The sequence below is a fragment of the Tursiops truncatus genome, chromosome 20 (genome assembly GCF_011762595.2).
Source record: "Tursiops truncatus isolate mTurTru1 chromosome 20, mTurTru1.mat.Y, whole genome shotgun sequence".
Lineage (NCBI taxonomy): Eukaryota > Metazoa > Chordata > Mammalia > Artiodactyla > Delphinidae > Tursiops > Tursiops truncatus.
In genome coordinates, this window is record NC_047053.1 from 17,712,158 (window position 1) to 17,738,863 (window position 26,706).

General features: G+C 55.3%; 1 protein-coding gene across 1 annotated transcript in view; it reads left to right on the forward strand.

Moving 5' to 3' along the window:
- The first annotated feature begins 8,245 nt into the window (after positions 1 to 8,245).
- Positions 8,246 to 26,706, forward strand: part of RHBDL3 (rhomboid like 3) — a 47,017-nt gene continuing 28,556 nt past the window's right edge. The window contains exons 1-2 of the mRNA XM_073797868.1: positions 8,246 to 8,674; positions 24,042 to 24,200. Coding sequence (XP_073653969.1) covers positions 8,564 to 8,674; positions 24,042 to 24,200 — 270 coding nt within the window. The 5' untranslated portion in view covers positions 8,246 to 8,563. The remainder of the gene's footprint in view (positions 8,675 to 24,041; positions 24,201 to 26,706) is intronic.

The following is a 26,706-nucleotide window of genomic DNA, read 5'->3' on the forward strand; positions in this document are numbered from 1 at the left end:
GAGGCCCAGTCCCCATCACCACCTCAACCTCAGGCAATCAGAGCTCCTCCAGACGAGCCCTAGGGTAATGAATGAGCCATCAGCCGGTGTCTGCTCTCCAATGGAAGGACCCCACCCCCTGCAGACCGTCACTCTGCAGATACAATTGTGCTCCAGGAACCATCTGGCAAATGTGCCCGTTCCTTCAGCGGTTCTGGTATTTCCCTGATTTGCAGCCCTTTTCTCTTGGCTATAAATTGTTGCAGCAAGCCAAGCCAGCAGAATGCTCACTGGTGCCTCACAGGCTTTCCCCGAGCCTGGTCAACCCCATGGCTCACAGCCTGTGAGGCTGTTCACAGCTAATGGATGTCTCGGATGCGTGCGTTTCTCCTCTCTGCTGTTCTTGTGTCTATGGGAGTATGCAGAGCAGGCATACAAGCTGCAGACTGGAGCCGCAGCCGCCAGATTGAGAGGCTGGGGGGGGAAAGCACATTTCTGTTGCAGGACGTCCTTCACGGAGAAGGGACAGGTCAACTCCATCTCTCTGCAGAGGACTTGGACAGCTCCCCAAGGAGCCACAACGGGCCACCACAGCTATAGGACAGGTCACGTGCTCCGGCCGCACGTGGGAGGCTGCCCAGCAAACCCAGACTGCCCATGCCAGCCAGCCGCTGGCCCCCATTTTGCACAAAGCCACGTTCCTCCTCTGACCCAGCCTGATGGTGTACAAGGCTGGAGAACTGTGGGTCACCTTGGAGCCCCTGGAGCCAGCCCCCTATTTCCAGCCTGCTTTACTGATTCTAGTTCAGAGAACTGATAAAGGCAGGAGATGGAAGCGGAGACGTATGAGTCTCTCATCTCCTTGGTGATATGCTTTATGGACAGGGAGGCCAAGCTGAGCCATCACCCATAAGCCCCTTCACCCCCATCCAGGGAGTACTGGATTGTTCCAGAGGGGTGGGAGAGGAAGCAGTCAATGCAAAGACTCCCAGAATGTCTCCATCACCGTAACAACAAGCGGGCAGTTTCTATGCAGATTCACACCTTCCTGCCTTAGTACACGCAGCTCCCTCTGTCTTGAACGCATCAAGCCTCATCCACCTGGCCAACTCCTACTTGGTCTTTTAAGATTCAGCTCTGGCATCATTTACTTGGACCCTCTTTCTGCCGCCACATGCTTTGTATATATCTCTACTCAGTACCCATCACATTGTACCTGCAGCTTTTTTTTTTTTTCCTAGCATTTTAGCATGTCTTCTCCACCTGTCTTAGACCTCAGTGAGGGTCTAATTCATCTCTGTGTCTGGAGCCTCAGGCTGTCAAGATGTTTGTCAGCAGTGTTTTGGGAGGGGAAATCAGAGATCACGGAATTTCAAGGTGGATTCTCCTACTGAAATCTCCTAGTCCCACCCACATGTTTCACAGAAGACAAAACTGAGGTTAGGAAACTGTGCCTTCCCCAGGGTGACATGGCTAAATAGTGGCAGAGCTTGGACAAGAACCCAGGTCTGCTGACTCCTGGGCCTGCTCGCAAGTGCTGAGGAATCACATCCTGATCTGTATTTGCCCTGGCCAGCCTGGGTGGAAGGGATGATTGAAAATGAACAGGCATCTGAGCAAACAGCAGGAGAGCAAAGGATTAGAGTGAGAACACTTGAACTGCAGAGCTGCTGGAAGAGGTGTCACAAGTCATCTAATCTGACCTCTGCATTTATAGATGAGAAAATGGAGGCCCACGGGGTTGAGCTGCTTTGCCCAAGGTCGCACAGCAAGCTGGTGGCAGAACTAGGATGAGAATGCAGGCTTCCTAATTCCCAGGAGACTTGAGAGCTCACCTCCCACCCCCACCCCAGAAAGAGGATGACCAAGCCCCCATGACCAGCTGCTATCCGAGGGGCGGGTCCCTGGAGTCTTCGACTCTTCTGGGCTTTTCTCTCCCTCTCCTGGTGGCACAGCACTTAAGTAGGGTGCGTTCTGCATAAATAATAAAGAATGCTTCCCTTCCAGGGAGGAAAGCCGCGACTGGGCAGGCAGTGTGACAGATGGTATTTACAATGTGTACTGAGAAGTTCTCACACAGCCTCACTTGGGCTGAGTGGCTGAGAGATGGAGGAAACAGATTTGAGTGCCCGCTGTCTCACTCCTCTGCCTGGTGTTTGCTGCTGCTTCTGCTGCTGTGAACTCATCATCAGAAAGCCTCCCTGTGGGGCTTCCCTGGTGGTGCAGTGGTTAAGAATCCGCCTGCCAGTGCAGGGGACACGGGTTCGATCCCTGGTCCAGGAAGATCCCACATGCCGCGGAGCAACTAAGCCCATGCGCCGCAACTACTGAGCCTGCGCTCTGGAGCCCATGAGCCACAACTACTGAGCCCACGTGCCACAACTACTGAGCCTGCACTCTAGAGCCCGTGTTCCACACCAAGAGAAGCCACTGCAATGAGAAGTCCAAGCACCGCAACGAAGAGTAGCCCCCGCTCACTGCAACTAGAGAAAGCCCGCACACAGCAACGAAGACCCAATGCAGCCATAAATAAATAAATAAATAAAATTTTTTAAAAAAGGAAAGCAAGCAAGCCTGCCTATGGACCCCAAGGCATTCTTCCCCATAGCGCCTCACCAGAGGAGGTGCTGGATTAATGGACACTCTTCCCCGAAGGAGGCCAAGGAAGTCCTCTGAGGCCAAACACTGGGCAGAGTTCCCAGGAATTCTGATATCTGGGAGGCCTTCCCCAGGCCTGGAGAAGTATGAATAGGACAGGTCCATTCACTGAGCACATACTTGCTGTGAATCTTCTAGGTGCCAGGAGTCGTTCTAGGAGTCAGAGATTCTGCTGTAAGCAGACAGAACCAAGTCCTTGTCCTCGTGAAGTGGCCCCTCAAGCAGGATGTTCACCACGGGCTTTGGGACAAATTGCCTCCAGACTCTCTGTCCCTTTCACTCTGCACAGACTCATGTCTGGCTCTGTGCAGTGGGGAGTGACAGCAAAGCAGTCCCCCTCCTGGGGGCACTGCACATGTAGCTTAACAGAAAGAAAGCAGAAAAACAATCCAATGGCTTTGCTCCACAGCCAGAGACACCCCCCCCCTGTTCTGACTCCTACTAGCCTGCAGCTGGACAAGCCCCCCCGGGTGCCCTGACTTAACCCCACCCGCTTGCCTTGGGAGAAGGTCACTGCGGGCAGTGGTCGGGGCTTTGGCCTTTCACTCTTAAAATATGAAATTTGGTGAGAGGAATGGAGAATCGAGCCTTCTCTGGGCCTGGGGATCTTACTGTCCCCATTTGTATCTGTTCTGCTACCTCAAAAAGGCCAGTTTTTTGAGGATGGAATGAAATGACAAATGTGTAAGTGCTTTGAAATAAAGGCAGCAGGGATACAATTGTATTTTTATTATGCAGAGAAATCTTTTCTCTATAACATAAAACTTGTTTCTTGTTGAGGGCTGAGAGTAATAACTATGTAATTAGACTCCATGTCAGATCAAGACACATGCTCTGTTTTTCATTAAACAGACATTTGTTCAGCTCGTACGGTGTGCAATGTTGTGTATTGTGATGGGTGCAAAATTGAATAAGCCATAATCTCTCCTTCAAGGAAAATATATTTTCATACAAGGAAGACAAAACTTAGATAATTTAATGCAAGGTCAAAAGAAAAAAGTGATCCAGAGGAAGCAGTGGTCCATTTGGGCTTGGAGGATTGAGGAAAGGCTTCTGGAGGAGAGAGCATTCATCAGAGAGGCACACGACTGAACATGAACGTGCTGTTTGCTAAGGACACAGGGCCTGCCTATGGCATAACCAGAGGTCACACAGACTGTTGGAGGCCCAAAGAGAATCCAGAAATGGGACCCTGGGGACGGCAGAGAAGGAAGGGGAGACCCAGCAAAGTAGCTGAGAGTTTCCCTGAATGTGGGGCTAGCTAAACCTTGGAACCAGGAACGTTTCCTCTGCTTTTCTGAGCTTCACTTTTGGGTGCCCACGCCTGTCTCTGAAAGGGCTTGGTGTCTGTGGACCTAGACGTCTTTCAGTAATGATTTAAGTTCCTTGGAAAATTGGCCCTGGCGTGAGAGAGGAAGAGACGAAAGGCGGGGGGAAAAAAAAGTCCGTTTAGCAGTCATGTTCCGTTTGATCTCCTCGACAGCGGGCAATAATGGAAGAATGCTGGAGCTGGGGATGGAGGGTGGTTGGATTCCAAGTGGCGGTCTCCTCCCTGAGCTGCGCCCGCTGTTCGGACTTGCAGACTTCAAACGTGACTGGGGGATTCCTGGAAGACAAAAGAATTCAGGGCCGGGGCTTGGATCTCAGTCAAAAATAACTCATGTCTTCATCTCAGGCAACTCGGGGCTGTTTGCAGGTTTCTCAGAAGATGGAGCTCCACGCGGGCAGGGGGGACTGTGAGGGTCAGTTTAGGTTTGCTTTGGGGAGAGAAAGGACCTTGAAGGGTGTGGGCTGTTGGGTGGGAAACTGTTGTTGAAGCCCGAGAGGTTCTGGAGAGAAAGTCACCCCCGTTTACCCCCCTTCTCGGTGCTGCCATTTGCTTTGAGCGGTAATTACAGCCCTTAATGTTTCTTCCCTGGCTTCTAATTAGCTCACCGTGTCCACAAACAAACTCCGGACTCCCCTCACCGCCCGCCTTCCCTCTCCCAGTGGTTCCTCCTGGCTTTCCTGGTTCCCCATGGCAGCCCCATTGTTCCAGCCCCTCCCCCACCCCAGGTCAGAACATCAGGTCCTTAAAGCAAACCCCCTCCCTGTCTTGGTGGGTGCATCTTAGACACTCAGCCCCCAGACAGCTCTTCCTCACTTATCCCACTGGGCTGTAATTAGAGGATTATCTAATTTTCTCCCAGGAGGCCAGGGCCTGGGTCTTATTCCCTTTGTATTCTCAGCACCTCGGCCAGGGTCTGGCAAAGAATGGACACTCGCAGTGTGTTAGATGAATTGCTCTCTTGGGCTTCTGCCAACTTAATCTTCCTAAAATGCTTCAGTTAGAAGCCACCACTGCTTCTCCATCGCCCATTAAGCAAGGTCCAGCCTCCTCAGACTGGTACTCAAAGACTTTTGTGACAGTTTCTCACCCACCTGGCCATCCCCACTTTGTGCTCACCCACTGAGTTGTTCCCAGGACAGTCATTGGCTTTCCTGTCTCTGTGCCTTTACTGCAGTGGCTCCTTTTACAGAGAAACCCTTCCACACAAAGCTGCCCCCCTTTCAAGGTTCATCTCAATAGCACGCTCCTGCCCCTCTGAGCTCAGTTTGATCCTTCAGGGTTTGAACTGCTCTCTCCCAAGCTCTTATCCTGTTCTGCATTGACTTAGCATCTGGATAGGAACTTCAAGAGAGGTCATGAGTGTAGAGCTCTTACAAAATGAAGAGCAGGGTGTAAATGCCAATCAGCCCTTGCTTGCTGTCATCTCCAGGTCGGTCCGGGGTTCCCTAGGGCAGAGCCCGTGAACATCTCTGAGTGCCTGGCCATGCACCGTTCGGTGAAAGTGAGTGGTCACCGTGCCCTTTCTCTCCTCTGTCCCCAGCAGGGCTCAGAATGTGCTGGTCCTCAGGTTGTGTCAGAGTGGGACAAAAGCTATCAGACAGCCTGGCCGCTCCCACCCCTCAGAGGTTCCGGGCCTCGGGACCCAGGCTGTACATCCTACTGCCTGCTGGGGAGTGGGTTATTCCCAGTTGCACATTCCCCTGGGGCTGAGGGGTGCAATGAGCTGGCTGGTGAGGCTGAGGCAACACTGAGGGCAAAAGGTGAGTGTGGCCTCAGGTCCACAGGGGATGATGGATGTCACAGCTCGTTTCCAAGTCCAGATGGCCATGCTCCTTCCAGCAGGGGCCAGGGAGAGGGAAGCCATCTCCCGAAGGGAAGATTCTGGCTAGAGGTCAGGAATTCTTCCCTAGGAGACTTTTGGGAACAGTCTGCCAAGGTGGCGTGAAATGTTCCTAGGACAGAAGGAAGAAGAAGATGCCCTTCTGGATACTTCCAGAGTCTCGCTGCTGCCCTCAAGTCTCTTGGACGGCACCTCCCATTCTCATCTCCCTATGCTCAGGCCAGCCTTCTGGAGGGGATCTTTTTTTTTTTTTTTTTTTAGTTCCCTGACCAGGGTTCTAACCCGGTCTCTCGGTAGTGAAAGCTTGGAGTCCTAACCACTGGACCGCCAGGGAAGTCCCTGGAGGGATCTTTTTAAATATTACTTTCCTGCTCACAATCTTTCGATGGATCCCCATTGCCCTCAGGGTAAAGTCCAAGCCCCTTTCTCAGGAAACTCACAGCCCTTCAGACCCTCCACTCCAGGCTGGGTTCTTTACATTGAGCACCTTGCTCTCATTTCCAGCCTTGCCAAATTGCTTGTAGTTCCCCTCCCAAACCATACTGCTTCCCAAGCCCAGCCTCTGCCCATGCTGTTCCCTCCTGGAATGTCCCACTTTGCCTGGTTCTGGGGCATATCCTTTGGGAAGCCCTCTTGGACCCACAGGAACCCCCCTCCTTTGGGTTTCCGTACCCCCTGGACTTCCCTGGCTGTCACCCCCAGTTAAACAGTTTCTGAAGGTCACTGGATGCTATCCACCTCTCCCTTCCCAAAGTTCTGTCACGGGCACTCAGTAGGAGCTCAAGAAGTGTTCAGGGAACTGAACTGAGCCTGCTGAGGTCCCTTCCACTGGAGGAGATGAAAGAGTTGGATAGGTTAATAAGAGCCGTTCCTGGGCTGGAGAAAAGGCAGAATCCAAAGGGCAGCTGGGGTCAGAACACTGCCCAGGGCTGCTGGGCATCTCACAGAGACCAAGCCCTCTCTGAGCTCTTCTCCTCCCCCCTCCCCTGGAACCACCCACTTCCTGGCCCACTTCTCCAGCCCCAAAGATCCAAGTGTAACACACCCAGCACCCAGGTGGTGTCAACGGCAGTGACACTGACCTCCCGGCCCCCAGCCACACCTTGTCCTTCTGGGCTTCTTTCCACGAAGAAGTGTGTCGGCCTCTCTTCTGTCCCCTGAAGGCTGTTTTCAAAATCACACCCTATGCAGTTTTATTTACAAGGAAATCTTGGCAGGATCTTGACTTAGTAGAGTAGGGTTGGGGGGAGGGTGGTGAGAAACAAAAATAGTTGGAATGATCACACTTTCTGAAACCGAGATGAAAATTGGTGTCTGTAGCAAACTCAACTAATTAGAAGGGAGTTAATTTCCTTCTCTGTGTTTAGGGGGAGCAGTCATTGTCAGGTGAGATGGTCACAGGTTGGATCCTGGGGCTGGGGTCATGTGTTTGCTTTACGAAGATGAGAGCATTAATTGCAACTTTCACTACTGGATTAGAGCATCAGTTTCTGAGAGGGAGAGGAGCAAAGGCCAGTGGGTGAGTGGGTGGTGGTAAGAGGGGTGGAAGGAGGTGTGGGCTGGGGACTGACTGTGGGACATCACCAGAAGTGAATCCCTGAGCCCCCTGGAAGAGCTGGGCACCTGTCCCAGCCGGCCACTGGCACCATTTACAGGCACGGCCTCTGCTTAAGGGAGACAGTCTCTCCTGGGAGGTCTTTCCTGCAGGGAAATGGCATCAATTGTTTTCTTTAGAACCCCTGTTCCTCTGCTCTAACTTGATTCCTACTTGCTGTAGTTGCCTTACCTCCCCTCTTCCAGTTGGGGCACTTCCCTGGTCTTACCTTTGTCAACCTGGTCCAATGAAGCCAGGGCACTGTCACATAGCTTTGGGGTGTGGGGAGGGAAAGATTTAGGGTCTGGGGTCCGGGACTCCCCTGAGTTCTCTCATCCCTAAACTACTGAGCCTGCCTGGACCTCCCAGGATCTGAGACCGAAGTGAAGAGAGATGGAAGGGTGGTCAGGGCATCCTGTCTTCCCAGCCTCCGGCCCCCAATTCACTCCCAGTTAACTCCGACATTGCCAACTTAGTGAAAACCTTCCCCCTGCCACCGTCACGCGTCTGCTGCCTCCAAGTCATCTTTAACCCGGTGGGTCCCGGCAAGTAGACGCTGCACCCCCACCCCCGACCCAGTCCTGAGAGACAGACCTGAACCCGGGGTGGAGGCAGGTGGGGATGGGGCCATCCCCGCCCGGGACCTTGCAGCCACTTCCCCGCCAAGCCCGCCGCAGCCCTTCTCCTCCCTGGGCCGCGGCGCTCTGACCGATTTGGCCCGGGTGGTGGCGCCCGGGGTGGGGGTGGGGGGGTAGGGGGCGGCGGTCCCGGGAGCAGCCCCGCCCCCGCCTGCGCGCCGCCCCCGAAGAGTCCGCGGGGAGGAGGAGACTCGGGTGCGGAGCGGGGAGCGGGAAGGCAGTGCGGGGAGCCGGGAGGCCGGGGCCGGCCCAAGGGCGCCCTCGCCTCGGAGCCGGGCGTAGGGCCGGGGCGGAGGCGGAGGCCGGCGGGGCCGCGGGAGCCGAGAAGTTTGCGGCGGAGGGCCGGGCGTCCCGGGGTCGCAAGACGGCGGCGCGGGGGCTGGGACCATGGGGGCGGGCGCGGAGGCGGAGGCGGCGCGGCGCGCGCTGAGAGCTCCGAGCGGCGCGGCCGCCGCGGCGCAAAGTTAGCCTGGAGCCCCGGGACGAGCCCCGCAGCCGCGCCCGGCCCCGGACGCCGCCTCGGCATGGGCGAGCACCCCAGCCCGGGCCCCGCAGTGGCCGCCTGCGCCGAGGCGGAGCGCATCGAGGAGCTGGAACCCGAGGCCGAGGAGCGGCCGCCGGCGGCGCCGGAGGACGTGAGTGCCCTCTCCCCCGCCCGGGCAAACTTTCTGGGGGGCTCTAGGGGGAGAGCTGCCCCCGGCTTGCCCCCCGCGGGGCAACTGGGAGGTTTCAGGGTGACGCGGGAGAGCCCCGGATTGGCCGGGTCCCCACGGGCGAGAGAGGGCGGAGGGACCGGGCTCCCCGAAACGCGCGCGCCACCCCCTGCTTGGGCTCCCTGGGCTTCCCTTCGGAACGCAGCGCCCGCCGCCGTGCTGGGGACCCGTCGGCCGCCGGAGACCCCTCCTCGCGGCTGGTGCAGTGCCTGGGACACGGCGTTTTCCCGCAGAGGCGGCCGCGTCACAGCAGTGGCTTGGCTCCCCTCCCCTCCCACTCGCGACCTGCGGGCTCTCCGAGTCCGGGGAAGGAGCGGGCGCCGCAGAGTCCCCGGAACCCGGCGGCGCAGACCGGTCTGGCGACCCCCTTCTCCGCTCCCGGATTAGCTCCCGCCCGGCACCTGCCCTGTCGCGACAGTGATTGAAATTCAAGCTGGCCCCTGTCCCTGAGCCCGGCCGGAGGAGGGAGAGAAGGAGTGCTGGGAGCGCTTTTGCTCCCAGAGGGGGGCTTAGGAGCCCCAGACCGCGTCGGTGCCAGCGACGGTCCCCTGGGCGAGGATAGGGAGGGGCTGCCCTAGAGGGCTTCCCTGCCATCTGCTGTGTCTCCCTCCCTCCGGTCCTGGGAGCCGTGGGCAGAGCCGGCACTGGGGAGTCCTGGGAACTGGAGTTTCTTAAGCTTCTTCCTCCCGAGGTTAACCCGCTAACAGAGGTGAAATATTGGGCAGACGTCCTGCCCGTTCCCTCTCAGGGTGGGGACAGGGAAGTGAAGCCAGGCCCTCAACCTGCCAGACCTCAGCCGGAAAGTCTGAATTGGGTTGTATCCCCTGTAACTCTTGTGATTAAACCCCTCACTTGCTTCTGGCCCCAACACTCTGGCAGACTCTCATGTGTTCATCACTTAGACTCAGTCTGGAAAGAGGCCGGGGGTGGGTTTCAGTGCAGGCGGAAACCCCCTCCTCCCAAACTACAGGCAAAATGTTAATGCTTATGCAGGGGTGGATTTTCCTGACAGGGGTCATTGGCCCCCAGCAGGTGGAGACCGTTGCAGCAGGTCTGATGGAATTGCAGGAATTGCACCTGGGCGTGCATTCCCACGGAGATAAGCTTTAGCCAGCAGAAGTTATTAGAGGCCCTCGGACAGAATTGGACGACTTTATTTAGGAATTGTTGAGGGTACCCTTGTTCTGCCGGTCTCTCCTCCTGCCTGTCCCAGAATGAGGGGCGCTGTCTCTCCCCAACCTGAGTTCTCCACCTTTGCTATGTGTAGACTCGTTTGGGAAGCTTCTCCCAGGTTTTCCTGATCTCTTGTCCGCGCGGGTCCCTGAGCCTGGGCAGCCGCTGGGAGGCTACAGAGGCCTTGGTGATAAGTGTGTTTCTTTCTTTCTCTCTTCTTCCTCCTCTCCTGCATGGCCTCCCTCTCTACCAGCACTGGAAAGTCCTGTTTGATCAGGTATGTGAGCAGTTAAATCCCCCCCCCACCCCGTTCCTTCCAGCCCTCCCCGCAGTCTCCCTGCTTGCGTGGGCTTCCCCAGCTCTGCACTCCTGAGACGGTGACGTGGGGGCGTGGCTTAAGGCAGCTCTGGAAATGAACGGTCCTGCTCTCCAGGTTTGGGGGGCGGGGGGGCTCCCCTGAGAGATCCCTCCCTCCCTCCCTGCCTCCTCCTCCCAACGCCACTTCACCAGGACCGGCTTTATACCAGGGAGACACTGGATAATATGTATTGAAAGCCTGGGACGTTCTCTGTATGCCAGGGGGGCTGGGGAGGAGGGGGAAGGGCTTAGGTTAACGTCCCCTTTCCTCTTCCCCCTCCACCATCAGAGAGCCACTGAAGTCAAATCTCTGCCATCCTTGAAGGGCGACTCGATATGAGCACTTCTGAAAGCTGACTCTACTCTAATTTTGCTGCAGGGATGGGGGAGTCATAGCTGGAAACTTGTATGGGATTGTTCGCAATGCTTAGAGCCTAGGCGTGGTGGATGGAGTTGGAAGTGCCACGCATTGGCTTTGGAACCGGGAGACGGACATTTGACCTTCAGCGGGGAAATGGTTCTCTTCTTTGCTTGGTACTCCTGTTGCGTGCTGTTGTTATGTGTTTCCTTCTCCCTCCCCGTTTCATGATGCAGAAGGAGAGGTGGCAAGAGCTGTCCCAGTGTGGGGGAATAGTGAGCATTGTGGTCCTGGGGTGAAAATGACTATACCATGAAGTGTGTGTGACTTTAAGAGACCAGTCTGGTTGGGCCAGAGGGAGCGTGTTGGGTTGGAGAGGTAGATAAAGCTGAAAAAGTAGCACGGACCAGACCTCGTCCTGTTGGAGGCAGGGGAAGCCTTTGAAAGCTTTTTTGACAAGTTTGTTACCAGATCCAGGCAGTGCTTTGGGAAGATCCTGTGTGAGAGTGGGATAGAGGTGAGATGGGTTGCAGGGATGAGAGGAACTGGCCAGGAGCCTGCTGCCATGAATGGAGACAAGCCCTTGACTTGGAAGATGACAGTGGGAGTGGAAAGGAAGAGGGACATGGTGATGGGAGAATTGGAAGATCTTATTAGACCCAAATAGATGAGGTGAACCACATGTATAACTTTGAGATTCTGCACCTAGGAGGAGAAGGAAAAGTCAGGCTGGGGGCAGGGGGGTTTGTAAAATTGACAACTTTGGTTTCAGACCAGTTCAGTTTGAGGAGTCAGCTAAATGCAGACGGCCAAGTGGGACTGACAACACGGAATTCAGCTTGAAAGGCATGGTGGGCCTGGGGTGGGGATTGGGGGCTGTCATCCACCTCAACACAGGGCCTGGCTGTGGCTTGGGGAGCATCCTGGCGCTCCTGTCCCTCTGGGGTACACCATCTCTCCCTCCGGCTCTTAAGAGTACAGACACTTCTGGCCTGACGCCCTGAGGCAGGAGGGAGCTGCCTGCTGCCACAGATGCCACGACCAGCAAGCTGCCAGCCCTTCACACCTCCTGCCAGATTTAGAATCCAAACCTAGAACAAAGTGTATCATTCTTTTTTTCCCTCTGTCTGTGTCTTTCTCATTTTGATTAATTTCCTTTGCCAATCCCTGCGTGTGTGTGTGTTTACATTGTAAAATGAACTATTTGGGCGAATGGAGGAAAACTTTTAGGAGAAAGAATCTGGAACTTGAGGGAGCAGAGAGAATGTATAGCACCTCATATCAGCGCGCGGCCTATGAAATCCCATTTGTCCCACTGTAGGGAGATCCTGGGTGTCACAGAGAGCATCCACCTGCTTCTGGGAAGGCCCACTCAGAAACCATTCTGGACAGACAACGTTAATTCTCAGAAAGAAGCTACCAAAACTTAACTCTGGACAGTTTTTTCTCTCACGATCAGTTCTGCCTTAGGTCCGCTCCCCAGCCCTCACGGGGCTTTAGCAGCCTGTTTCTGTTGTTTTCCTTCCTATGGGTGCTTTAGTGTTTGAGAAGAACTGCTCCTGAGCGGGGGCCTGACCTCTGGCAGATGTCCAGTCCCTCTGCGTCTGTTCCCCCTCCTTTGTGCAGCCCACCTGGACCATTCCCCTGATAGGGCTGAATGCAAAGCCGGTGTGAAACTTCATAAATGGATGTACAACTTCAGAAGGACGCCGGGTTATTTGGAAAGCTGAGGGGTCTTATCCTTTCTGACTCTTCCTCTGGGCCTACTTAAAGGAAGGATTTGGTGGTGGTGAACTTGGTGCACTCAGGAAAGAATGTTTGGCTGGTGGTTGCAGGCAGCCCTCCCACGATTTCTTACAGAAATAGCCCTGATGGGCCAAACTCTGCTGAATGGGGTAGGATTCACATGACATCCGTCAGAATCCCTGTAAACTAATGTGGTCCTGGAATTCACCTTCCCGAGGTCACTGGATTGGGAGGCTGGCCCCAGTCGGTCCTCCTTCCCATCTTGGGTCAAGGGGGGGAATGCCAGTGGTCACCTGGTTTCAAACCAGGATCAGCTGGGACCTTTCTCCAGGTGTTAGGAATGGAATTAGACCGGTGCCTCTGTGCTGTCTGGTTCTTCAGCATGTAGAGTAGCTTTGACCCAACATGACCCTAATTGGATCCAAGGGCTCGAAGCCATGACCTTGGCCTTTTGGTCCTATGTGGTCACCCCTCAATTCAATGGCCAGAATGCCTTTTGGAGAGTTGGAGGTGCAGAAAACAGGTGACCCCAGTCCCTTGGATGTTTACCTGGCCGCCGCCCACCCCCGGCATCCTGGACATTTGTCTGGTCTGCTCAAGCAGGGGTGTAACACGCCACCCAACCTCACCCCCTCCCCAGTTTTTCCTCACAGGTCCCAGAAATTACAACAGACAGGAAACCTGAAGATCATCACGTTGACCCCCAGATGTTCCAGGTGTTTGTTTCCTGTTTGAACTTCTCCTTAAGGAAACTGTCTTTTCATATCCTTGGGTGGTTTCCCTAAATACTAGATTTTAAAGTTACCATAAATATTAACCCGTCATTATAGTGTAATATCATGGTAAAAATGTCTTATTTTTCTACAGCTGAATCTGTTGGGCCTTTTCTTCATGATTCCTTATGTTGCTTTGGAGCCGAGACACTTTTCTTCCCTCTTCAGATCGCATAAATATGTGCTTCTGTTTCCTACTGTTTTTTCTCTGATTTAAAAAAAAAATTGTCTGACTCTTTATTCCATCCAGATCCTATTCCTATCCAGTTACACCAGCATCACTTATTAAGAAAGGCTTAATTTATTTATTTACTTAGTTAATTTTTTTTTTTCTTTTTGGCTGCTCCACGAGGCATGCAGGATCTTCATTCCCCAACCAGGGATTGAATGCATGCCCCCTGCAGTGAGGGCACAGCGTCTTAACCACTGGACTGCCCGGGAAGTCCCAAGAAAGCCTTCCTTTATATATTGAGAAATTGTATCATTTAGTAAATTTGTATATGTGGTTAGGTTTATTTTTGATTTCTGATCTTCTCCCCTGATATTGACAATTGTGCCCAGGTAATGTACCCTTTAGTTATTGCTCCCATAGGTTTCCTACAAGCTCCTCTTTTTCAGGTTATGCTCTGATAGTTTCACTCCCAGTCCCTCCCTGAACTCCAGGGAGATGCCCTCAAGGACCCAAGGTCAAATAGCAGGTCCATGGCAGGTATGGGGCTGGAGCCCGTTAACCCATAAAAGGTTTCCAGGGTTGGAAAACCATTTCCAGGTTCACCCTTACAAATGCCTTCAAGATCTCCAAATGTTTAATGAGCAAAAGGGTTTGGAGCCGAGTTCTGTTAAGTCAACAGAGCACAATTGCTTTCCAAGCTCAAACAAGCAAGAGGGAAAAGGGAGAATTGAGAGGAACTTGATCCTGTCTCCCTTTTTCCCTCCCGACTAGGAGCATGCATTTTCCAGACCTCAAGAAGGGACCCTAACTTGGCTAATCTCCCAGAAGGGAAGCAGACAAGTCTTGACTATCCCTCCAAAATTATAAACATGCTACGAACACAACACAGAGCTGCTTGCGTGGGCTGCTGGGGAGAACCCTGAAAGTGGGGTCAGAGAGTGCTGGGTTCAAGCCTTACAGATTTTGTGATTGGGGTCAAGCAACATTAGCTCTCCGAGCCTCAATTTCTTCATCTCTAAAATGGGGAGGGTTATCTTTAACTCCAGGGATGACTGTGGGAGTTAAATGGAAGTGGAAACTCTCTTAGTGATGTCTGATACCCAGTGGACTTTTTTTTTTTGGCCACGCCGAGTGGCATGTGGGACCTTAGTTCCCCGACCAGGGATCGAACCTGTGCCTCCTGCAGTGCAAGCGCAGAGTCTTAACCCCCAGTGGACATTTGACAGCTGTCTTTTGACCAGGAACCAGAATTTGCTGGAAGAAGCACAGGGCTGCTTCTGAGATCCAGGCCCCTATAGGAAAGGCTGAAGCCTCCAAACCAGCTCCTTCCCAATCCCGGCTCCTGGAGAGAGAGCCACTTCTGCGGCCGGAGGATTTTTCTGCTTGCTTTTCCCAAGTGTCTCCCCTGTCCAGCCTCCTTGCCTCCAGCCTGAGGGTCTTCCCTTAGCCTGACCCTGAAGCCTGCCTCATTTACAGCCCTGCAGGCTGGCTTAAGAGGGTTCTGGGAGGTGGAAAGAGGTTCAGATGAGACTGCTGCATGGATTAGTGAAGAGCGGCACAGAAAGCACCTGCCCCAGAGTCAGCCCCCAGGACACAGGATGAACCAGCAGAGAGGGATTCCCTTACTCAGGCTCTGCATCTCCAACCCCTTATCAGGTGGCGTCCAGGCCCCTAAAGTCTGTGAACTTCCTTCTACCGCAAAGCCAGCTTCCCTACCCTGCTCCTGGCCCAGTGACCCCAGCAGTCATGCTGAATTAACCCTTTTATCCCTGACCACTCCCAGAAATGCAATTGATAGCGGTTGAGCAGCGGGGCCAAGGGAGCTGAGGTTGCTCGCTGCCTTCCTGCCTGCCTGACACGGATCAGGCACGCACATGCTGGAGTGAACAAGTCCAGCTACGTCCCTGCACATGTTGTCTTGGGTTCTGATGTCTTCTCCAGGGGCAGGCCCTGACTGTGCGGCCACCTCGCCTGTGTGAGCCCTTCTGGGGCTGCCGCCACCTCAAGGACTGTGGATTAGTAGAAGGTCGGTGGAAGCATCTTGTCCGATCTGCTCACTTTGCAGATGAGGAAACAGAGGTCCGAGACCTTCTGAGGTCACTTGGTGCAGTAATGTCGGAGCTGGAGCTAGAGCCCGGCTCTGCTTTCTTTCCCTCTCTGACCGGTGTTCCTGCACCCGGGCCTCGCAGGCTTCCGTCTGCTTTCTTGGCACCCTGAGTGACTCAGGCAGGGGCGAGGACACGGAGTCTGCCTCGGGTCCCAGTTTTCCTCCTCGCTATGTGACAGGGGGCAAACCGGGTGACCTCTCCAAGCCTTGGTTTTCTCATCAGTAAGCTGCCTGCCCTCAGGGCTGTGGTGAGGCCTGATGAGATGGTGTGTGTATAGCACGTGGCACAGTGTGTGGTGAGCCCCTGATAAATATGGAGGTGGTTACCGCGTTACTGGAATTTAAAGAAATTAACACTGTTTTCAAAATAACCTCTGGCCACGTAATAGTTCTAGGTCTTGAATCAAAGAGTCCAGATCCCCAGTCTGGGGTTCCTTCCACCATATCAAACTGACTTCTTCAGGGCAGGAGCTGGAAAACCACGTTCCCCCTGAACTTTCCAAAGAAAGGAGAGAAGTGTTTGGATAGAGGCTGCCTGGGGGAATGTGGACGCCCAAGCATTTTCCCTCCGCTCACTGGCTGCCTGCATGGCAGAGGGTGAGGGTGAGAATGAGGCATCGGGCACCACGTGGCCAGACCCCAGGGCGGGCCTGCTCTGCCCAGTGTTCAGATTTGGCAGTTCCTGGTGATCGACTGTGAGATTGGGCCCAGGGCGCTGTTCTCTATTATGGAAGTGAGCTGATGTGTATCTCGAGTTGTGGACAACCCACTCCCCTCCTTCTCCCTGGATCTCTCTTTTCTGGGGAACCAGAGGGATCCCTTGGTGGATTCCAGGAGAAGCAGCAAGAGGAAATGAGTTTAGGCTGAAGGGGGTGGGATGGGGCAGGTTAAGACCCCTCCCTGCTCGAACCCTCCCAGCTCTCCCTGCCCGCAGCTCCCCTGGGACTCCTACCTTTATGGCCGTGACTCGGCTTCAGTCCCCAGTTGTCCTTGATGGTTGGACCTGGGCGAGGCAGCACAGGTGTTACGTCGGCTCCTGGGACCCAAGGGGCCTGCCTCTGAGTCACAACCCCCAGCTGCCCCCTCAGAGTCTGTGTGCCTCCAAGGCCTCTGTGGTTTGAAGCGGGAGAAGCAGGGTCTTCCAGGAGGCTCGCTCTCAGGGTGGAGATGGGCAGGCCTGGAGGAAAGAGGTGGCCCCCACTTGACCCCAGCTTTCTGCCTTCCGGGGAAAGTCTGAGAGCGCTTCTTCTCACGGCCCAGGTGTTGAGAGAGAGAGAGCTGGGTAGTTTTCTGGAAATTTGCCAATTGTCCAGCGGCTCAGCCTGGATTCAGGCCAGGACGTCCTCCGCTTCTCTGCTGATGGAAGGGTGTTCTAGCTTCCTAATCAGCCTGCCAACCTCAGATCCTGGGGTTCAGCTCTTTGATTTATGGGGGGGGATGTTCAGGAGCCTGACTTGGAGCTTCTGGGAGAAGCCCCTTGAGAGGGATGAGCTCCCTCCCCCAGAACCCTGGGGTGGCAGCTGGAAGAACAGAAATAATGTAACTGGGAATCATCGAATTGCTGAAGCTTCCCCAGCTGTCAGATGCCTGGCCAAATCCCAGGGGAGCACCAGAGCCCCTCGTGCCTCCATGTGGGGAGACTGGAGAGCAGGAGGGGTCAGAACCTGGCTTTTAGGAACTGGTCTCTCTTCTTCCCAGGGAGGCTTGAGGTCTTTATAAATCCACTCCTAGCTTCAGCTGAAAGCAGGCCCGATGGTACCCTGTTCTACTCACTGAAGTGCCTCTGGACAAGTCGTTCGTCTCTGTGTGCCTCAGTTTCCATATCTGTTAAATGGGACGAATCACACTTATACTCTAGGGTTGATGTGAGAATAAGAGCAATCAAATATTTGTGCCAATGAGTATTTCAGGTCTGGGGGGAAGGTCAGGGGATGGTGTGAGGTGGTTTTCTCTGTGGGGCAAATTAGCATCTTCATTTGCAAGGCAGAAGCGCTAGAGAAAGCTGCTACTCCCCTAACCTCGCCTCCTGACCTCAGCAGCTGCAGGCCTGGGCCTAATTTATGGGGCTGTAAATATCCCTGAATGGGCCTGAGTTCCCTGGTGGGCTGTGGCTGTTGGATGGGGACTGCTCTGCTGAGCTGGAAACCCCTGGGCAGCCTCGTTAATTCCGCTCTGCTCAGAAGCCGGGTGATGATGCAGGGAGCCAGCAGATGAGCCATGGTAACCCCCTAAGTGGGGAGGGGCAGTTGCCTGCACCCTCCTCTGCCCTGGCACGCATACCATGGGGTCCTTTCCCAGGGCTTATTCTGTCTCAGTGGACAGAGCGGGGACAGTGGGGCCTGTCCTGGGGACAGATGGGAGGCTTCCTTAGACTCCAGGTCCCGACCTTCCGGGCACGAGAGGTCTGCACAAGGATGGCTCCCCAGGTGCTACCTCTGGGCTCCCACACCCCTCACTGAGGACATGGACCTCTCGAGATGAAGGAGAGGGAGAGATCCCCCTGGGAGAGAGAAGGGAGCAGACATGTAATTGTCCTGGAAATGAGTTGGTGCAGATCACACGTAACATAAGAGCTATAAAATAGACGTGTTCCTTTCTTCTTTCTCTTCTGCTTTGCTGCCGCTGGGTGGATTCTGAAGCCTTGGCCGCGCTCCTGGGCCTGCAGCAGGGAGGGGAGAAGTGGCGCTGCTGTCCCGGGTGCTGAGCAGGCAGATCCCAGACCCTGCGGGCTTGGTTCCCTGGAAGCTCAGCTCAGCCCATTAGGCCAGTCACTTCCTCCTCGGCCACTCCCAGGGCCTGGCACCCTCCTCAGCCCTCTGGCTGGGGCCTGGATCCGGCAGGCTTCTAACTTGGCTGGAGGACTCCGGACAAAGTGTCAGCTGTCTCGAGGGCCTGTGCCACTCATGAGGTGGAGGCGAAAGGCTGGTTCGGAACCACTGACAAAGGGGCCTGGTTTCACAAAAGGGAGAAGTAACTCTGCTATGGATTCATGCATTTTCCCCAGATTGTGTCCTGTGGAGTGTTACTGTGAAAAAATCTTATGATCAAAGACCCAGTAAGTTTGGGAAATGCTGGGCTGAACAGAATCAGACAGGATTCTCCACTGTAAGATCTTGAAGAACCTGTAATATGGTTTTATACATCACGCCCTTCCAAAGGGGTTTCCTAAACTTCTGGAACCACAGCACCCTTATTTCATGCACCGTCTTGGGCCTGATGTTCCACGAAACACACACTGGGAAACCCTGAGCCAGGTATATTTCATACGACAGAACAGGACAGAGAAAAACAAGGAAGAGCAATGCTGGACCAGCCAACCACTGTGGAGGAACCCTGAGCTATTTCCATCTTGACCACTAACTTGCTCTGTGACCTTGAACTAGTTTCTTTTGCTCTCTGCACCTGCTTCCCTGTCCATAGAGCTAGTGTGATGCCAGACACGTAGTCGATCCTTAGCAAGTATTTGTTAAATGAACAAATGGGAGGACTGAACTGGGGTCTCCCGAACCCTTTTTAGCCACAGCATCCTAATGATGGGAGAGTGCAAGCCCCGGGCCCGTCCCCCTGGATGTGAGTCCACCTGCACCAATTACCAGCTCTTCAAACTTGGGCAACTCTGCTCTTGGTGCCTCGTTTTTCTCCCATGTAAAATAGCACCTACCTCGTAGGGTTGTTGTGAGGTTTAAATGGGGGGACCGCATAATTTATTATCCAAATTGGGAGGATTTTGAGGGTGAAAGGGACATTGTTAATTATCATGCCCAGGGACTTCCCCGGCGGTCCAGTGGTTAGGACTCCGTGCTTCCATTGCAGGGGTCTTGGGTTTGATCCGTGGTCAGGGATCTGAGATCCCTCAAGCTGCGCAGGCACGGCCAAAAAAAAAAAAAAAAAAAAAAAGTCATGCTCAGACAGTAGGTGTAAGAAGCCAGGACTGTCCCAGACAAACCAGGACATAGGGGGGTGACCTGAGGTTTCAGTGAGTTAGCACCTGATACCTGGCAGGTATTCTGCATACACAGCCACCGTCATTGCTGTTCAACCAGGCAGTATGCAGAAGGCTAACACAGAAAACAACTCAGAACGGGGCCGCTTGGCAACCCCCGCCCCACGTTGCTGGGCTTCGGAAGTCCCCCAGCCCCTAGAACTCTGCAGAGCAGTTTGAAAACCACTGAGGTTCCGTTCAGCTCTCCTGGATCATGACTTACAATTTCCTGACCTGCTGTTCTTCTTTCCAGTGTCACCAGGTCCTTCCTACAGCACAGACCTCCCCCTCTCCCCCCCCCAAATGTGAGCTGCCTCATCCTGATTCCAAATTTCCTGTCAGCCCTTTGGCCGAGCAAGGATGCAGAATTGAAGATCAGCTGCTCCCATGGGCTGTGTGGGCTGTAGATGTCTCTTTCCCCAGCCCCCATTTGCATATCATATGCTTAGGTATGCAGGGCTGGGGACGGACCACCTTACATCGCCCCAGGAAGGGAGAGTTCCTACTACATGGTGGATGGGGAAAGTGAGGCAGTGTGGTTGATGATCTGCCCAAGATGGCACAGCAGCTGGGGCCGGGGTTCCTTCCAGAACTCTCCCCCAACTCCTTGCCCCAGAAGAGGGGAAGAGCCCTGGGTGGCAACAGTACAGAGAGAATCCGGTGGGTCCTTTTTGCATCCAAGGTCATAAGTGAGCCAGGAGGGGGCCCAGGGCGGGAGATGGGATATATATGGCAGGGCGTGTGTGGGGCGCCGGGGGTGGGGAGAACTGGCGACCTAGAGGATTAAGGGGCCAGAGGGCTGGGTGCTGGTGGGATTAAGCGCCCCTGGAGTCTTGAAGCTCTTTTCAAGGCCAAGGCAGGTGGGCGGGAGCTGTGGGAGGGTCACTCGTCACTTTGTGTTTTCCTCCTCTTCTGTGTCAGCAGCCTCCATGCAGGCTGAATGTGGGCTCCCCCTTCACACACACACGCACGCACGCACACACGCACACACACACACACATGCACACACACACCCGGCCTTGCACAGCACTGGGGAGGCAGCTGCAAGGATGCTCCTGGCTCTCCAAGGGGCCTCTGCCTGCGGCTGTTCACAGCCCCATTCCTCCCGCTGCCCCGCCACCCCCAGACTAACCCCAGTCAGGTTGTCTCCAACCCACCCAGCCTAGACCTCATTCCAAGAGCCCCCCTTCAGTCCAAAGTGGGTGAATCTGGGTCATGGAGCACCCAGGACGGGGAGCTTCGGGGCCTTCAGTACATTATTGACAAGGAAATTGCATTTGTAGGGTTTGTTACCCCCAAAGCTCCAAACCACGGTGCTTGTATGATCCTGTCCCCAGAGCTGCCCTTGAGGAGGCCCAAAGGCGGGAATGGTGTCCAGGAGGGTCGGCCAAGCCTCCATGGCAGGGCTGCTCCCTCCTCGCTTTGAATGAGGCAAGTGGAGCCGGACGCTGAGTCCGGGCGGCCCTGGGCCCTGGAGAGCACAGCGCTGCGTTTGCTTCAACCCACCGCACCCCGAGGGCACGCTCGCCCCTGCCTGATGAATGAGGCTGAGGCAGTTATGGCTCGAGATGTTTACCCTCAATCACACAAACTGGTAAGTGGCTGAGACCAGAGTGGGGTTTTGCCTTGCTGCTCGCAGCCTCCTTTAGAAGCTCCGTCAGGGCAGTGGTACCCACCTCTCTCCGCCTCTGCACGAATCCTCTCTGTGTGTTTCTTTTTGTCTCCCCCTCGCTCCCTCTCTCTGCACTACCCCCCCACCCCGCCCCGCCCCGTGCCCCCTGCCCCCTGTCAGCTGGGGCTCTTGCCCTCATCTTCCCAGGTGTTTGGGGTGGTGGTTGGAAGGTGTCCCGTGTACATCTGTGGAGCCCAGGCAGCTGGCCCCTCCCTCCCTCTCCCACCCTTTCCCCCAGTCCCCCTCCTTCATCCCTGAGGCCTCATTATTAGCGTAGCGATGACCCCCCCCCCCCCATTGTCTGGGCTGTCTGGCCCTGGCACGAAAGGTAGAGTTTTGGCAGAGAAGGGAGGCTCGGCTGGCTTCCAGCTCCTTCTCTGCGGTCTGGAGCCTGTAATGTGCTAGGGGCAGGCCTGGCAGGCCCTGGTGGGGGGTAGGGGGAGGAGCCACAGGGCAGCCCCTGTCACTAGGACGACAGCAGGGAGCCCTGGAGGGGGAAGGAGAGCAGGGGAGCAGGTGGTCCTTTGTCTGGAGCTGGAATGAGGGAGAGGGGCCCTTGCCTGATCCCAGCGCCTCCACCCCACTGCCCCCCACCCCAGCCGCGGATGGGCCCCCGGGGCGGGGATTGGCTTCCTCCCCCCGGGCTGGGCAGCAGAGGCTCCCTGCTGTGAGCAGCCCACTGCCCCCTGCCGTGCTCACCAGGGGAGGGTTAGGGAGGGGATGGATCTTCCCAGGGCTCGGGGCTGCTTCTCATCCCCCACGTCAGCCCACCCAGTACGAGGGCCACGTGGGCCCAGGCAGGGGCCAGGCTGGTGAGTCCCTGTAGCCAGTGCCAGCCTGTGGGGACGGGAGGGGTCCCAGGCAGAGAAGGAGACCCTCCCTAGCTGCCGTCTCCACTTTGCCACTCCAGGCGTCATTTCCTGTCTGAGCTATAAGGAGATCAGAACTGTTGCTGTTTGAGCTCTTTCCTGCTTAAAAAATCTGTGTAGAGTGGGCCCGTGAGGCTCCTGGAGCCCCTCCGCTCCCGGGCCTGCACTCACCTCTTTGACCCTTGACATTTGGCTTCTGAGCCGCAGAGCAGAGGCCCTAGAGGCTGAAGGTCAGCGGCAGCCAGTGGTTAGAGGCAGTGCCGGGCTGCCCGGGTCTGGAATCCTGGCTCTGCCACTTGCAGACATGTCACTTAACCTCTCTGTGCTCGTTTTCCCGTGTCTCTACTTCCTCATCTGTGACATGGAGATCTAATCATAGGACCCGCTCATAAGGTCACGGTAGGAGATCAAAGAAATCATATATTTACATGAAGTGCTTGGTGTGATGTTTGGCCCCATGAAAACACTCAGCAAATATTAGGCGTTTTTACTCGTAAAGGTCTTTCTGGAACGGAGGGTAGGTGAGTTTCCTAAAGTACTCGATGGTGGGAACCGAAGAGGTGTCATCCCTGAAATCTGGTATTTTGGGTGGAGGATTGGGTACACAGGCAGATGTTTAAATAGGCCTCATTAGAGATGTCCTCTCTCGTTGAGTTCTGGGGAGAATTGAAGGAGTCATGACTTGTGACTCTTGGCTCTTTCTCCTGGATTGTCTTAGGCAGGCTGCACACAGCATCAGCCTTCCGAAAATAGTCTTCACTGACCTTATCCAGAAAAGAGGGAAAGGTGGGTTCGGTCTTCGGGCTCCCTTGTCATGCACACGCGGACGTCTGTCTGCCTTTTAAAATCTCAGCAGCACCTCCGTGTGCAGTGAATTCATGTGGGGACGAGGTTTGTGAACAGGACTTCCCTGGGCAACCTGGCAGCTCGTTAGTGTGTACTGGGTGGGGACACTGGGCTCTGCAGGGAAGGAGAGGCGATGGAAGGGTGACAGAAAGCTTATGTGCTTCTCTGGGAGAGATGAATAAGCCCCTTTTCTAACTGAACCTGTGAGCCTTTCCTTGGAAAATGGGTACCTGTCTTTTCACCCAAACATCCACTTGTTCACCCAACAAATCTTCACTGAGTGCGACTCTGCCTGGCTCTGTGCTCTAAGCCCCGGGGAAAGTTGTGCACCGACCTGCAAGGAGTTGAAAATGGAGGCCAGTGCAGGGTGGAGGCCAGAGGGCGGTCTGACATGCAGGGGATGCAGATCATGTGTTGGGGGAAGGCTCCCTGGACGCGGGACATCTGAGGAGTCGGAAGGGTGAGTCGCAGTCTCCCAGGGAGACAAGGGGAGAGAGGGAGTCTTAGGCAGAGGTGCCCACGTGTGCAAAGCTGCAGAGGGAAAAGGGCAGCGTCAAAAATCCAACCAGGGACTTCCCTGGTGGTCCAGTGGTTAAGACTCCACGCTTCCAATGCAGGGAACGCGGGTTCGATCCCTGGTCTGGGAACTAAGATCCCACATACTGTGTGGCATGGCCCCAAAATAAAGAAAAACAACCAAACACTCAGAGCACAGTGTCTTTGGGGAGCCCTGTGTGCAGGTTGTGGGGTGTACGTGGGTGCAGGCATGGGAGAGGGGCTGGCAGGCAGATGCGGAAGCGCTGTCCAGGCTGTGCTCCCCGCTGCCCGGGGCCTCGTGCCTTCCCCGCTCAGTCCCTCTGCCCCAGGCCCCAGATTTCCTCATGTTCCGCTACTCATCGCCTTTTCATTCCCTCTTTCCCCTTGTCCAGGGTCAGGAGTAAGGGCAGAGAGTAATAACCTCTCTGAACCTCCGTTTCCCTTCTCCACGCACCACGGGGCTGCGCTGGGTGATCTCAAAGGTCTCCAGGACCTTCTGGGGTTGTAAGTGGTTGTCCGACCTATTTGGATGTTTCCCCTGGGGGCCTTGGAAACATCCCAGATGCCGCCTGGCCCTCTGTCAGCAGAGGGCTGGAGACAGGAGCTGTGAGTGGTGACGGTGATGGGGCACCCGGGGCAGTGTGGAGAGGGAGACGGAGCCCTTCTGACCCCGCTGCTGTGTGTGCTTCTCCCTCAGTTTGACCCTGGGAACACGGGCTACATCAGCACATGTAAGTTCCGGAGCCTCCTGGAGAGCCAAAGCTCCAAGCTGGACCCGCACAAGAGGGAGGTGCTGCTGGCTCTCGCCGACAGCCATGCCGACGGGCAGATCGGCTACCAGGATTTTGTCAACCTGGTGAGCGCTCTGGGGCCCTCGCCACTGGGAGAGGCCTGTTTGGGGGTGTGGCTTAGAGGATCCCTTTGGATAATTAATGGGATCTGTTGGTCTGCAGCATTGAAAAAGTGCAGGCTTCAGCAGGTGAAAGGAAATCACCAAGGACCCAATTTCTCTTTATCTGTCAGTTCTGCTTTCTGCAGTGTCAGCACTACTCAAAAAAGCCCCAGGCAATTCCAGACCCTGCCATCGTGGCAGCAAAGTGGCTGCAGCTGTTCCAGCCCTCATGCCCTCAGGCCTCACCACGCAGGGGAGGAGAGGGACTTGGTAGCTCCCACGTGAGGCCTGGGATTTCCTTCCTCCAGTTGGCCTAGATTGGGTCAGTGGGTTGTGCTGATTGAATCAAACCAATCAGTGCCCACCCGTGGAGCTGGGAGTGGGGTCATTTCCACAGAAAGGAAGGATTTGGAGTGGGAGGTGGGAGGTTATCGTTGGCAGGAGAGGAGCTGGGGAGTGGATGTTGGGAGGATCAGGGCAGACCTTTCGGGAGCAACGGGGCGCATGGGTGAAGGCCGGAGCTCATCAGACCTGCCGGCAGCTGTCCTGGGTTGTCGGAGGGGCTGGAGACGGGAGGCCCGTGAGTCCTGCCCAGTGGTCTGGTGTCTTGGAGTCAGGACTTCCTCCTCACTGGGGTTACTGCTGTGCTGTCCCGGGGGCTACTGTGGCGGGATTGGAGTGGTGTTCAGTGGGGTTAAGCAGGAAGCATCCCTCTGTGGGGTGGATGGCACATGAGTAGAAGCTGCATGAACTAGCAGCGTGAACACGAGGCCGGAAGGCCCCACTTGGTTTCCCTGTTGGTGAAATGGAAACAGTCGCCCCTCTTCTTGTCACCCATGAAATGACTGGTGTGAAGTCCCCAGGCTCTTGGAATTCAAAAGCATCAGTGATGGAGGAGCCAGGACCTGCCATCGTGCCAGGTTTGCTCTCTGATGTGGATGCGTGGGCTTTGGCATTGTTTTAATTGCCTCTTGATTAAGGACCTGCCTTTGCCCAGAGGTTAGCGTGATTGCAGGGAGCAGCTGTAGGGCTTTTAGTGGTGAAGAAACCTGCTGTTCAGAGTGGACCCAGGGAGCAGATCTCCTAGAGGGCGGGGGTGCAGAGCTCAGGTAAGCAGGGGAGTTGGGGACAGTTGGGATTCATGGGATGGGCCGTGGAGGTGAGCCCCGTGACTGGGAACCCAGCAGTGCCAGCAAAGACCAGGCCACGGAGTTGAGCCTGCATCGGCTCGTCCACAGCCCCAGCGTGTTTGCTGCATGCCCTGCTCAGCCCAGGGCAGAGTGAGGGCATGGCTGGGCCAGGGGAGCTGCTTCTCTCCAGCTGGGGGTTCGTGGAGTCGTCCGTGTGAATTCGCAACCGCAGATCACTTGTTACCATCGAGATTTCTCTATTTGAATTCTGAGCTGGAGCAGCCAGCCATAGCCTGGATTCTTGTGAGCAGGGCTGCCCTGGAGGCCAAGACTAAGAACGGGTTCACCAGGGGGGAAGCTCTGGGCAGGGCAGAGAGCTCAGGGGCTGGAGTCAGGTGGGCCTGGGTCCTGCGACAGGCTCTGCCTTTGCCACTCAGTGGCAAAACTGAGCCCCGGTTTTCCCATTTGTAAAATGAAGCCAAAGGAGACCCTCTTCAGGGTTGTGGCAAGGATTAAACAAGAAGTGTTTGAAAGTTTTTGTTGCCTCTAATGTTCTTCCACCAGGTTAACTGCTCTGCATCCTTTGTGAGCCCTTTCCCACCCCAACCCAGGCAGAATGAACCAACCTTACCCAGAGCTCCTGCAGTGCTTTGCACAGGCCTGTCTTATAGCACAGACCACATTGCATTACAGCTGAGTGGCCAGGGTTGTCATGTATGGGTGTGCAGGTTGTGGACTGCACAAGGATGCCGGGCAGAGAGAGGAATGGGGGCTGAAATCTGGCCTGGGCTTTGTTCAGCAAGGCCTGGAATGGGTGCATCCACCTGGAAGGAGAGGCTCCCTTATCTAATTGGCACAAAAGCTCCACATGAGGGCTTCCCTGGTGGCGCAGTGTTGAGAGTCCGCCTGCCGATGCAGGGGACACGGGTTCGTGTCCCGGTCCGGGAAGATCCCACATGCCGCGGAGCGGCTGGGCCCGTGAGCCATGGCCGCTGAGCCTGTGCGTCCGGAGCCTGTGCTCCGCAACGGGAGAGGCCACAACAGTGAGAAGCCCGCGTACCGCAAAAAAAAAAAAAAAGCACTCCACATGAGCCAGCATGGGCTCCAGAGTCAGGCAGATGTGGATTTGAATCCTGACTCTGTGGTTTACTAACTGTGGGTCCTTGAGGAAATTACTTACGCTCTCCAAGCTCTCATCCCCGTCTTTATAACGTGGGGATAATACTACGCACCAAATAATGAAGATGACATCCTCTTTTGCTGCCATTTATGCATCTGTCTCTCCTGTATGCTCCGTGAGGCCAGAGACCATGGCTGCTGCTGTGCCCGGCACAGTTCTA